The 14,037-nt window shown below is 40.1% G+C and overlaps 1 protein-coding gene across 2 annotated transcripts in view; it reads left to right on the top strand.

Annotated features, from left to right (window-relative positions):
• LOC118110521 (metabotropic glutamate receptor 4) overlaps positions 1 to 14,037 on the top strand; it is a 164,802-nt gene that overhangs the window by 107,345 nt on the left and 43,420 nt on the right. For both annotated transcript variants that reach the window (XM_035158320.2, XM_035158321.2), the window contains exon 3: positions 6,391 to 6,607. In XM_035158320.2, coding sequence (XP_035014211.1) covers positions 6,391 to 6,607 — 217 coding nt within the window. The remainder of the gene's footprint in view (positions 1 to 6,390; positions 6,608 to 14,037) is intronic.

The raw sequence follows: 14,037 nt of genomic DNA, 5'->3' as shown, positions 1-14,037 counted from the left end.
TGCACCTTTCTCTCTCTCTCTCACACACACACACACACACACACACACACACACACACACAGTCAAAGAGGTCAAAGTCAAAAGTGCTCGATGGAAATAACTCTCAAAAGGCTGTTAATCTTTTAGTGGGAAAAATATTTGCGATTCTTGCAAACAGGGAATGCTGAAAAATAAGCACCTGCGGTACCCGACAGAAAAGCCGATCAGACTTTGAATCTTGGCCCAGGCGTCTGTGTGGAGTTTGCATTGTTCACTTGCAAGTCTCATCATATTGATCTTGGTAACAATGGGTGGAGAGATCTCAATGTGCTCTATGACTCAGCACATTGGTGCTGCAGCTAGTCACAGGGTGAAGCCAGGCTGGAGAGATAGCAATCTGCTTTTACTTGGCAAAAGTAATGCGTCTTAATGACAACACTGAAACTGTTGAGTAGTTGAAAATAAGAAACCACATAAAAACTGTCTGGAAGACAATGGCTTGATCAATCCGTATGCCAAGAGGAGAATTGTTTAATTTATCACTCAGTAAGAATGGAAATCTACACTGTGGGGACTCACTGACCGAAGGCTTCACCTTGGATAATATCCACCTGCAGCTGCCTCTTAATGGAATGGTGAAGACTCCGGTGGGTGTGAGCCATTCGCCTCTCGGGGCCTCAAAAGAGAACAAACATAACTACACTTGCCTCCGTCTGAACATAAAAAGCAGGTGTAAAACTGTTCTGTCAATTACAAGCTACAGTGTCATTATTAGGACTAATTGAACAGTTTCCCTCAAGGAAACTGAAAGGTGAAAGAGTTTGGGGAGTCGAATGTTAAGTTAAGTTACTGCTGCTCTGCAAGTCGAGCTTTCCATTCTAGCACAGTACACCTGCAGTTTACAGTTGCAAAAGCATTTACCATTCAAAAGCTCTTGATTTCACAAATAATGGCTATAATTTTCGCTATAATGGCAACTGCAGAACTTTAATCAGCAGCTAGCAAGTTAGTTAGCTAGTGAATTTTAAACCTAAACTTAGTTTTAAACTTAAACTTAAATTAGGCCACAAGTCCCATGCAAAAGGCGACATTAAGAGTTTAATTGTTTGTGTACTGCACAATGAAGCTGTTTAGCCCTGGTATTATGTTATAGTTGTGAAAATAAAAATGTAATTAAAATGCCATGAGATGCTTTGTTATAGTTCAATGTTTTCTGGACCCAAGTGCAGAAAATCACACAAAAGCAAGAATGTGCAGTGAAGACACTTTTAATTAAAGAAACCTGGCTTCCACACAGACAGATGAAATAAACTGGAGAACAAGCTGCCAGGCAAACAAACTGCACATGTCCAAACTCTGTTAATCCAACAACTAAGGCTGGAAAAAAACAAAGCCCGAAACTGGATGCATGAGTTGAGAACGAGTGAAGGGGAAAACAGACTTAAATACTGAGGGAGACAATGAGACATAGGTGAAGCAAATCATGGTTTTGCAGACAATCACAAAGGCAAGAAAAAACAGATGAAACCACAATGGACGCACAAGAGGAGTAATTTAAAAAAGAACACATATACCACAAACAAATGATGAAATGCCAACTACAGAAAAACATTTGTGCAGCAATGCAGATATAAGATTTATCCTTTTAAGTTTAAGTTTTTCAATTGAAGAGGCGCTATAAAACTATTTATGTTCAAGCACTCGTGACTAAAGGAAGAAGGTTAAGTGAATACGTTGTTGAACAAAACACAGTCTTCGATGAATCTAATGTTAAAACCCACCTGTTCAAAAAGGCTTGTAACCACTAGTTTCAATATCACCAGCGAGCATTTCTAGGATTATATTCTGTCCGTGGTGTGTTTCATATTTTTGTTTTCCAAAATTTAACACAACATTGAGCACCTTTAGTAAGTTATTACTTATTATAATGATGTATAAGTATGCATATAATCAAACTTTTACCTCATCATACTTTATACTAAGATGAAATATCAACACCACAATAGCAGCTTCCTCAAGTTACTTCATTCAAAACATATTTATTTTTCCATTTTAACAGGTCAAAAATATACAGTAAACATACTGTACTTGTGGGAAGTATTTACGGAATCATTTAACGAGCCCGACCGAAGCTTTTCATTTTCCTTCCCCAGCAAACAGTGCAGATGTATAATATTTCTGTTCAGTTCTAATGAGCATCATTACTCCTGCATTGATGCGGTGCCAAATGAGCTCATTGAATTAAAAAAAAAAAAAGGAACAGTTATTTAAAGCAAGTGATTTGAACATTAAATCTGCATCAAAAATCTGCTTGAAACTCACATCACAGCAATTAAGCATATTTCCAAAGCCCATTAGCAATTATATAGATAGTTCTGGGGTGAGTGGGTACAGATTAAAGTAGTTCTAGAAACTTAAAGGGGGGGGGGGCATACTGTATTGGTATACTCTCTATGAAGTAATTAGGTCACAAAGCACTTGCATCACAGAGAGGAAGCTCCCAGCCCGAGCAGATGGTAACAGATCACTAAAATGGAGCCCCCCCCGAACAACCTACAGGGATCTTCAACGCTCGATCTAGAGTGGGAGTATAGTGAGCCATCTTGAAATCAGCTGCAGTTTTCATATATCAAACCCCTGCCAAGATATCCATCCTCTCTCTGCTGCATACAACACATTCTCCCCTTTGCAACACATCACATCTTTACTTTTCCCCCTCACAATCCCCGTTTCTTTTCATTCTCATGGGGGAGGGTTAACCCTAACCCTAACCCTCAAAGAGGAATTAAATTTCTTGACTCAATGCTAAGAAATGATTGTGTTCTATTAGAGGAAGCAAACTGTTCAGGACTATCGCTCTAGTCCAGTGAGCAAGAAATCTTGCCAACACAAACATGATAAGCTCTGCCTGTCCCGGTTCTTGACAGAATGCTGGAATTGTGTGATTGTTGCAGCCGTGAAAATCCCTCAGGTAAAAAAAAATAAACAAACACTGGGTACCTTCGCTGGAGCCCCGACTTATTTGGCAGATATGGGACGAGACACGTGACTGTGGCCCCACAATACATGACCGCAACTAAATTGTAGAAATTCAAACAAGGGACGAAAATATTTATATGGATATTCGGCCTGTGCAATAAGACCGAAATCAAATCAGAAGTTCACTAAGCGATTACCAACATTACCAAAACCTCTATGGACGATAATAATAGATAACAATACTATCAGTCATTTTCATCTTTTACTTTGAGTTAAATCACATCTTTGGCGAGTGAAACATGCTCACAATACTACAAAATACTAACATCTAATATAGCTGTACAGATAGTACATGATTAACATGATTTATTTTTTTATTCTGATTATGATCAATACTTATACATATCAGAACTTCTAATTCACATGGATACTTGTTGCTCGGATTTTCTCGACCATTGTAAATTTGGTATCATGTCTTTTCTGACGTCACAGCTGCCATCATCTCCTTCAATTTTTGTAATTCTTTGCCATCTTTGTCCTCTGCCACACTTATACTTGTGTTGTCACCTTGTATTCTATTCTTAAGAACAGAGAGTATTTGCAAAAATAACCAATAAAGAGCGTCTATCACTCTATGCACTCTGAAGAGCTGAGTGAGCTGTAGGTGCAAATTGCTAAAAAGGCAAATTTTCACTCTTCTGCTTGTGTGTTAGAACTTTGGACTGATCTAAAAGCAGACATCATTAACACCTTCCCAACACCTTTGCACAACACTTTAAATTCAGTTTGCTTGATCCCCCATCCACCGAATGACGTCAAAGAAGTGTGAGAAGAAAACTGGCTTCCAAGAAGGAGAAAGAAACAGATGTAAAGAGAGAACAGTTCAACTCAGCGTCAGAGCAGACAAAGTAAGGCAACTTGGGGGATCAGGTGTACATTAGTTGGCTATTACTGCCAAGTGTGAAAACGACAAGTCAGCTGACAGCCACCGGTTTCGCAGGATCCAGACTCAGATCCTGTCAAGGTCTGCGTCTCCGAGAGAATCCCAGAGGAAGACGAGCAGGAAACATGTCTGCCTCCAACACTGATGTCAGTCTGTGCTCACAGTTTCATGAATCAATGCAATTTGCACGAGCAACTGCAGCTCAAAACAAGACAACTAACACAGAGAGGCCGTGTGGACACAGCACAGTGTGACGGGTGGGGACAACTGAAAAGCCGTCAGTCCAGGTTCTGACATGCAGCGTGCACATCGTCCATTTCCACGCACACAGGTTTTCCCTTTTCTGCCTCTTCTCTCCTTTGAGAGGAAATCGAGTTAACAAGGCAGCCTTTGATCGGCATGTTTGTCGCATTTCAAATCACCACCTATAAAGCCGAGCCTGCACCGGAGCACCGTCGACCTCGAACACCGGATATTATTACATCAGGTATATAACAAATTCTGCACTCGCAATCCTCTGTTCTGGCTTCACCGAGCAAAACCCCACAAAGCCGGTGTGAAGTTACGAGTGGTGAGGAGCTGTAGGTCATTGGTACCGACTGAACAGCTGTGCTCCTCACACAGGCTGCGGCGAGGAGCAGGGAGCACAGCAGAGGCAGGATGAGTGCAGGGCTACAGCTGACCACATCAGCTGTAGCCCTGCACTGGGAGGTGAGGGAGCAAGGAGAGGATGATATCTCTTCCCCCAGCAGCCTGTCTGCAGGTACTGGAGCAAATATTGGGAAAGTAGGACTGTTGTTAGATAAAGTTTACTTTGATGCAGCGAGATGCAAGTACTGTAAATGGGTTGGTAGGTAACCTGGATTTCCCTGGAAACTCACCATTTCTATGTTGAAATGCAGGTTAATAAAAAAAAAACCTAGATGGATAGAAGGTTTCATCTTCTAAGCTGCAACAAATTAATGTTGTTTGAACATAGTGCAGGTTTCAAAAATGTTTTCCGGTGTCATATCCAGTTTATCCTCCGTCCACACGTCCCTTCATCTCAGTGTGGATTCCTCAAAGACGACAGCATTTGTCAAAATCCCCGAGGGGGAAGCTGAGGTGCCATGACAAACAGTATTTGGAAAGGATGAGTAACATCTCATTCGCCTGTCAGTCATTACGAGAAGGCACAGTACAAGCCCACTATTTTGGTCTTTGAATTTATCATCAGAAAAACATGGTTATTTATTCCATTAGTAATTTATTAAAGTCATTTCTAAAACAAATTACAGCAGTTTATAGATATAGTCACTGGCTATAGCAAATTGTGTTGAGACCATTGACTGTATATAAAGATGGACGACATTAAAGCTGTTGTATAAGTCGTAAATCCCACCTACTCCATGTTAATGGATGGGAAACGTCAAATATATTTTTCTCAACGGTGTTTTCTGTCAGTTTTTTTAAGTAGTTCTTATCACACTGCTGTATGTGCTCGTTTTCTGTTAAGTGTGGTTTTAATTAGTTATTTGATGCTATAAAAACGGGGTGAACATGTCTCAAAATGACTCAAATGCTGTCAAACTATATTCAGATTTAAAGCAGCAGCTGCCTCCACTTCTACTGCCTGAATTCATCAACCCTTTGGAATCAGGACAAAAGAAAAAAACGTGCGTGGGCATAAAAAATGTGTCCATATTTGAAGTAAAACCCCCGAAACACATTATTGAATGTCGTAAAATCTGGTCAGTTAAGTTCCCAACTGTGCAGCACAGAAGCCATAGAGTGGGGAGATCACAGACGCTAACGGCAGCCATAAATCTGAAATAACTTGAGGAAGCAAAAGTTCAGATTAGCAGCTCAGAATTTCATCCCAGAAGCGGCTTCTGAAACACTTGTGTCGGGGAAACAGAGGGATTTAAACCTTCCAGAGGAGCCCGGACACAAGGGCAACCAGAGGGCTGAGAGCTGTACTCGTCAACTTAAGCCGTTTTTTTGTCAACCTCAATGTTTTCAAAGGTTCGGAGTTACTGTGTACTGTTATTTTATTTAATGATTCTTTGAAGATTATGTGTCAGTTTCCATCAGGTCAATACGTTTCTTTCAACCTCTCCCATGAAATTTGATCTTATTGTATTCCTCTTCCATTCAAATCTGAGAAAGACAATACCTTTATATATTATATTTATTGTTTTCTAATTCTACCATAATGGATAAGTGTGAATACATGAAAACATTAGTGTTGCTTGACTGGTGTGGAAAATACTCCTCAGAAGGTAAATCTGTGATCATAGGAACAATTTAAAGCAACAGCCAAATATAGGGGATGAATACCAATGGAGAGCAGTGGAGGGATTTCAGCAGATGTTAGGTGTTGTAATCATGTTTTTGTACATGAAACTGCAACGAACCTTCCCACTTTATATATAATTAACTTTGACAATGCATATCATTTATACATTTCACTGCATGTAACCGCATCTCTCTCTTTCTTCCTCTCCTAGATCCCTCAAGTGAGCTACGCCTCCACGGCTCCAGAACTGAGTGACAACACCCGCTATGACTTCTTCTCCCGGGTGGTGCCCCCGGACACCTACCAGGCCCAGGCCATGGTGGACATCGTCAAGGCCATGCGCTGGAACTACGTCTCCACTGTGGCTTCAGAAGGAAACTACGGAGAAAGCGGCGTCGATGCGTTCATTCAAAAGTCCCGAGAGGATGGTAAGTCTTTCTTCCAACGTGTCTTCAGGCATCCGTGTTTGTTCAGACGGATGTGAAAGTGTTTTTCACAATGTGAATCTCATTCTGTGTGCTGAGAAACACACCCAAAGTGTTTCCCTGTGAGTGGACAAGGTTTTGGGTGTCTTGAAGGTAGAGTAAGCTATTATAATCCAATACACTTACCGTCAAATTCAGTGAGTATCTCCTCACGGTCCGCTAGATGTCCCTTCTGTGTGTGTGCTAAAAGAAACAAACAGCCCTGACTCTGTAAAAGGGAAGTAAACAAATTGGCCTGCACCAAGGCAGACAACACTACAGCGGCAGCATGAAGCATAAAAAGAAAGGAAGGGGGGGTTGGGGGAAAGGAAGGGAGACACTGTAAATCTGACACGTGCCAGCAGATAGTGATAATTAAATGATTAACAGGGGAAGCAGCCTCCAGCAGTGTATACCAGCGGCACTACACAAGATAAACACGGTGTCATGAGGGAGAGATGGCAGAAGAACAGCCAAAGAGAAGAGGGTCAGAAGATTAAAATCAAAAGAAATGCTATGATCAGAGCCTCTTAATCTGAAGGCAGGAAAACAACTGCAGAGATTGTTGTTTTTGCTTGACGGAGGCAACAACAGTTTTCCAAACAGCTAATGTTTTGTATAGTTTTGTCTCTCTTGCTTAACGGTGCGATAACTAATCCTATCAAGTTAGTAAGAAAACAAGCACTTCAGTACTTACCAACGGACATTTGCAATGCTTACTCGTATGCCAAGAAGTTTTGTGGGTGTTGTGTTAGCTATAATGGCCGGAAAGTAGTGAGTATCCCTGTCTGGAACTAATGTGCTCGCTATGGGAAACTAGTTTTGTCTTCTCTGTATATTCGCTTTGCAGCAGCAGCTCTAGTTGCAGTTTGTGGTCTTGTTGTTTGCTCTTTATCATAGTATCTGTCCATCAATCATATGTCACTTGCACAGTGGATTTGGTTGTATGCATAATTCAAAATGATGTCCCAGGTAATGTTGCCTTTGTCATCGGCTTAGATACAAACCTACTGTCTTCTATTCAGTCGCAGCATTTTTGTAAAATCATTCTAAACAACCAATCCTTCCTAGTTTTTACTCCACCATGTTTGTTTGATGACATTAAATATAACAATGTTTGCTTTGCTTCATCTTGTGAGAGTATCAACCTCCATGCTGTTGAAGAGAGTCCAGATTCTGACATTGTGGCATTCCCTTGCTGCTGGTCCATGAATTTGGGGTGGGGAGCTTCTAGTGGAGTGATGAATGAAGGGTTTGTTAATGTTTGAACTCAACAGTGAAACAATCGTCCTCCTCAAAGTTCTTACTGGAGCTTCAAATATGTATTTTCAGACAGCTTCAAATGAAATGTGACACATACCCTTCACAGTGCATCCAAGAGTAAAAGGTATTTTTTGGGAAAGACCTGTAAATGTTTACAGTTTATGTTTCATAAAACAGAGACTCTTGGTTTTGACTTATACTGAAACCTAAATTCTTCGCCTGAAACCTGACTTTACAGTAAACTTACCTTCCCTCTGGGAAATATCTGCTGCACAGGTGCATTCAGTGGATGCAATGATGGAATTGAATTGGATTTTCATACTGAGAAGAACTGACAGTGTGAAAGGGATGCTGCAGAGCTAGCCTGGAGCAACATAAGAAGATGGTATCGTACAGTCACTTCGGCACAGGAAGCTGCTGGCACATGCTCACTCTGACCCCTGACCCGTTCTGAAGCAGAATGTAATCACTACCGACATTTTCAGTACTCGCTGTGCCACTGCATCCCTTTCTCTGCTACCAGCTCTAAGCTGCTGCCCATCATCAGTCATCCTACAGCAGCACCAGCAGCAGATTACTCCTGCAGAGCCCCCCCAGTCAGTCCAGCTCAGCTGCCTATTTGCCTAACAATACATATAAAGGGGATTCAAAACCCAACACGACAGCTCCAGCATGGCTTGAGCTTTTGCTCATTTATTTTGAAAATAATCTTTTATTATTTTCCCTACATTTATGAAATGAAGACTAAACTTGCATGTATAATTCAAATATTTTAATATGAGCCTTTGAAAACCCATCAGTTCAGAATTTCAAATTACCATAAAAAGTCATGTAGAGGTTGTAGAGAAATCAATCCCCTACAAATTGTGGTGTAACTGTTTTAAGGATATAATATGTAACAATTCCTCATTAAATTTTCTAAAAGACTAAAGGTTTATTTATATTTTGTTAAGCTGTGAACAGTTTTTTCCTTCCACTGTCACTTGTAAGTCAACATGATTATTCACTGCCATTTGCTGCATATAATGTGAATTAATCTTCAACACACTATCTCATCTCTAAACATGATTTGCGTCATTACAGGTTGATTTTTCTATCAGCTATGGTGAAGACAGCTTGGTTAAACTAAGTGTGAATCCTTATTTCATTGTGTGTAAACCTCTCTCCATGCGGCATTAGTTTAATACAGAGGTAGTTATCTGTGAAAGGTTGGTAGTTGATGGCTGTTATGTTCTGAAGAACAGCAGAGGTTAGTTTAAACAACTCTGAAAATTTCAACAACAACAAAAAAATGATTTGTATGACATAGGAAACATATTCAAAGGTTCTGTTATGCCTCCAGGGTAGATAAGCAAACTTAGCATTTTTATGATAAATATTTTTGTTTCCTTTTCAAAAGAAAACTCTAAAGGGTATAACGCGGTTTTAAGTCACACAACTACACTGTGGATGTGTTTGTGTCTGCTGTTTTGTTTTGCTCACTTGGAGTCAGGTGGAGAACCCCTGAAGTGAACCCCAACTTATTTTTATCCAAACTCAGCCTTTCATTACGTTGAACCTACACTGAGTTATGAATGCTTCGAGCCCTGCAAACTTCAATTTCCAGCTGCAGAGACTTTATTCCTTCTGAGGGGTTTTACTGCTTCAGTGATATCATGTCACAGCCCAGTGTGCCTCCCGAGGTCACACCTTAATTAGAGAGCTTTTGTTTGGGGAATTCCAACATGCTTGGTACATTATGTAGGTGAGACTCATGTATTACTAGTATGGTGGTTTGGGTGGTATCTTGTGCTGTGTTTTGGGGACCTAACTAGTTACACTCTGAAACAAAAGCTAGACAGCTATTTGTTGCAATTAATAATCTAATCTTCTTTACCTACGGTCTGTCAGACGTTATTTGAAATAGTAATGAAATACTAATGATGTGTTGCATCTATCTGAGTTGTAATATCGCTTATTTAGACTATCAATTAGAAAATTGCTGCAGAAAACAAACATTTGCTGAATTTCTGCATCAATACAACCACAAGCACTGTTTTTATTAAAGTGTGATGAAAGGATTAAACATCATTATTAGAAGTGGTAACTAGTAGCAGGGAGGCTAAATAATACAGTATAGTATAGTATATACAACATGTAACTGAAAGAGCAAACAAACAAGGCAACCATAAGAGTGATAACCACTGTAGAGCTGATGATCCTAGGTCATTGAGTCCCTTCATAACTTTATACAGTATGTACATCCACATGTACTTTACACCCTCTAATGCGAATTTGTGATGATTGTACAAAATGTATATTTATAGTATTAGGTCTGGTCGAATGCCTCAAAGCTTTGACTGTGACCATTGCAATCCACATCCAAAACCGTATTTAAATGTGTTTATATTATTGTAATTACATATCCATTACCAGACAAATCACAAATAGATCATAAAGTAATCAATCACAAATGTTTCATTATGCTTCAGTAATATTTATCATTGGTTATTCTTGGACAAGGACATTTAATCTTAAGGACAGTTTTGTGCGTCACAGCTCTTATCAAATGCTACCAGCACCAACACTAAGACAGTAAAGTGACAATGTGACCGACCAAAAAGTTTGGAGTAACCTTCAAATTTGGGAAAGTGACACCAAGAAAGTAACTTTGCCGTCTCTGATATTCGTGCGACCTCCATGCTGAAGTGAGACTTTGTGTCCTTGTGTAAAGTAATTCTCTCCGAAGCTTCCATGGGCCTTCACAGTTAAAAGGCTTAGTTTTACACATTCATTAAGTACTTCAACAGTTAATTAAAGAAATGTAGAGTAGAAATGATTAATGCTGTTAGAAAGTTATCTTTTGCTGGTCACATGTAGACGTGCAGTAGTATGGTTATAGAGCATATGTGACTGATGCCTCAAGTCTCATCCCTGCCATGTTTAATGGACATTTCCCAGAGCTAGATTTGAATATCCCAACACAAAGGGCTAAACTTCTGTCCTCGTAGACATTTACTTTTCTAAAATGTCATTTTTAATACTGGACCTGTTCAGGAAACTCAAGGGGGCACAACAAGGGAAAGACTTTTAGTTTTGACAAAAGATTTGTTTGTTTCTCAGACGTCACTGTCACTTGATTTAATCACCTGACAATAAAAGACAACATCTCAGACGCAAACTGTCAAACACGCGAGCAAAATCACTGCTCAGAGACAAACGTCTTCACCGCTCTTCAATTATGAACAAGAATCCAGACAAAACATCTGTCATGTCGGCTGCTGCTTTCAGTCTGATGTGACTGGTAAACATTTACATGTCACATGCTGAAATACTGTTTTGATTCCAACCTACTGCCCATCAACCAGGCTTTGATTGATTATGTTCTCTGTCAAAGAATCAGAGCCACAGGTATTTGGCTGCTATATGGGATCCACAGTTGTCTGTTCACATAATAAAACGTCTGGATCAGAACTGGACAAATGTTCTATCACATTAAGCAGCCAAAGGCCACGAGCAGCAGTCTCGCCCACCTCATGTCAGAGTGGCCCCGTTCTCACTCAGCTACTGAGCTTTGAATGGCAGAGTTGTGCAATGTGATATCGGTAAAAAAAATACAATACAACCTCCAGTTCTATTAAATACAATCGCACGTTTTTTTCTTTTGTGTTAAATTCATGTTGTGAAAAACAGCAATTATCGACATGACTGCTCTGCTAGAGTCGATGAAGTCAGTCAGCTTTATTAATTAAGGTCTTGCATATTGATATTAAATGCAGTTATATTTCTAGTTTAGTCCACAGCTTGTCCCAAGCTAAAGATTTAGCTGTTTCCTCACAGTGTCCTGCAGCTTAATGTTTCTGTTGAAGGCTCATTGGAGGACACATGTAAATAATTGTAAAAATGAGTGAAAATGACGGAATAATTTAAATATCAAAAGTAGTCTGGACATTCAAATATGCATTTTGTATTACTGTAGGTCCACGTACTTCCTTGCAGAAAGCAATATAATGAAATACATTTATTATATTTTACTTTTAAAAAGGCCCTTAGTTACAGACACATTTTTTATTTTATATTTAACACTTTCAGAAAGTATCAGTTCGTGGTTTGGGGGCATGTGGGCGCTGGTGTAGGTGTTTAAGTGCCTGCTGGCGAGGGAATCTGATATCATTAGATCCCAGCTTACTGGGCTTTCGTGTGGAACGAGATTTAAACTGGAAACTCACACAGCATTTGATCACACTGGCCGGACTCGGGTGTCAGCACCGTGGAGCAGAATCAGTCTTAAGGCTGCGGAATAAGTGTTTCTGTGACAGCAAGCGTGAGCTCAAGCTGAAAAGGTTAAGACCAATTGAGATGACTAAGGGGGGGGAGGGTATATGCTCCATAGATGATCCTATGTCTTGTACCTTAAATCTAGAGTTAGTTCAAGATGAGTTAGAATATGTCCTTAACAGACAGTGCTATTAAAATATAAACAGGTTTTGAATTCTCTGAACACAACAAACCTGAAGCATCCAAGAATGTTCGAACCTGAAACAAATACAATATGTTCTTGTCTGTTGTGATATTGCAGATGGTGTTTCTGACTAAGGGTCTTCTGCACTGTTCATTTCAGCAGTTGGATATTTCTTTTTCTGCCAGAGTCGAATACGAGCAGCAATGTTGAATCATTCACTCTCAGTTGTGAACCTTTCACACCCCATCTACAGCCTGTTTTCTTAAAACATGCATGAGGCTCTTCAACCCAACTGTAACATCTTTTACAAATCTGGAGGATAACAATGCTGTGATGCATGGACGTCATCATACATCATCCTGTTGTTAAAACGTAGGCTGAACATTTGATGTAACATTTTAACCTGCTGGTGGTGCAACCAATCAACAGGTCGACCAACCACCCAACCAACCGACTAGCCAAGAAACTGACCAACCATCCATCCAACCAACCAGCATTGCCATTATTAAAGCCATGACACTATAGAAGCCAAACTACGATAATAACCTTTTTCCAATCATGATCATTTTGCACTGAATATCTGCATTATTTCAAAATTCTTGCAATATCAAGATGATTCAAACCAATTAGTAAATGAGACATTACAGAAAACAGTTTATTCATTCGGCATTCTTAGAAAGCATTTGCGTATTCGTTTAAAAGGAGGCGGGACACAGAAGATGCGGTAGAAGAATTCTCAGCATTTCCATTTCAGAACAGGGGAAAAAAAGAGGCATAAATATTTAATGTTAGACCATATGAGCTTCACATACAGAACCTGTTTACATGGGTCTCTTGAATGTGTTGCCCCCCCCCGAGAATGAGCATGTGGAAGAGTGTCATCATCAGGACTTTTTGTCAAATGGCGATACGAAGGTCATCATTCTTGTCTGCAGCTGCTGTGGACTGTTTCTGAAGCGTTCCATCTTTGGGGCGCAGAGCTCTTTTCAAAACGCTGCATTTTCACTGGGGGTTTTCCCCATCGTGGAACATCTATCAAACTGCCCCTTGAGATTAAGGCTGGAGTGTCATTATGGAAGATGATTACGACAGAAGAGGGATGAAACTGTTTTTCACTGTGATGTCGAGCTGTTGTCACCCTTGGAAATGCAAGACCTGCCTTGATGCACGGTTCTCTGCTCCCCCTCTGGAGATTTCTTTCTGTTTGGTTCCTCCAGTGTCCTTATTAGAGAGCAGTCCTCCGCAGCAATGGAGGTGGACACACCACGTCACTTTATCCTCACCTCATGAAAGGTAGTGCGATTTTCTCTCAGTGGGAATTGTATTTTTTTTATGGTCTAATTTAGTGGATTCTATTGCGTCAGGTGGTGACATTCTTTGGGAATGAAAGCATTAAGAATTTATCTCAGGCAGGCATCTAAAATGAAACACTAAATATCTATACAACCATTTTTAGTGGTCTCTGGGTTTGCCTTACTTTTCCCCAAATCTGGACACTAACACTAAGATTATTTGGGTAGATACTTTGAAATTGTAATTAATCTTTTTTTTTTCTTCCTTAAATGACAGTTGAAGCAGAGGAGAAGCAGGAGGGCAAAGACAGCAGCACAGAGACGACAGGGAGATTATGCAAATGTTAGAAATGATGGTTGCATACTGCGCCCTTTGTCATGAGGGAAATGTCATGAGG

Source organism: Hippoglossus stenolepis, chromosome 6 (assembly GCF_022539355.2).
Source record: "Hippoglossus stenolepis isolate QCI-W04-F060 chromosome 6, HSTE1.2, whole genome shotgun sequence".
NCBI lineage: Eukaryota > Metazoa > Chordata > Actinopteri > Pleuronectiformes > Pleuronectidae > Hippoglossus > Hippoglossus stenolepis.
The sequence above is the reverse complement of the archived record's forward strand: the minus strand, read 5'-3'. Positions and strand labels throughout refer to the sequence as shown.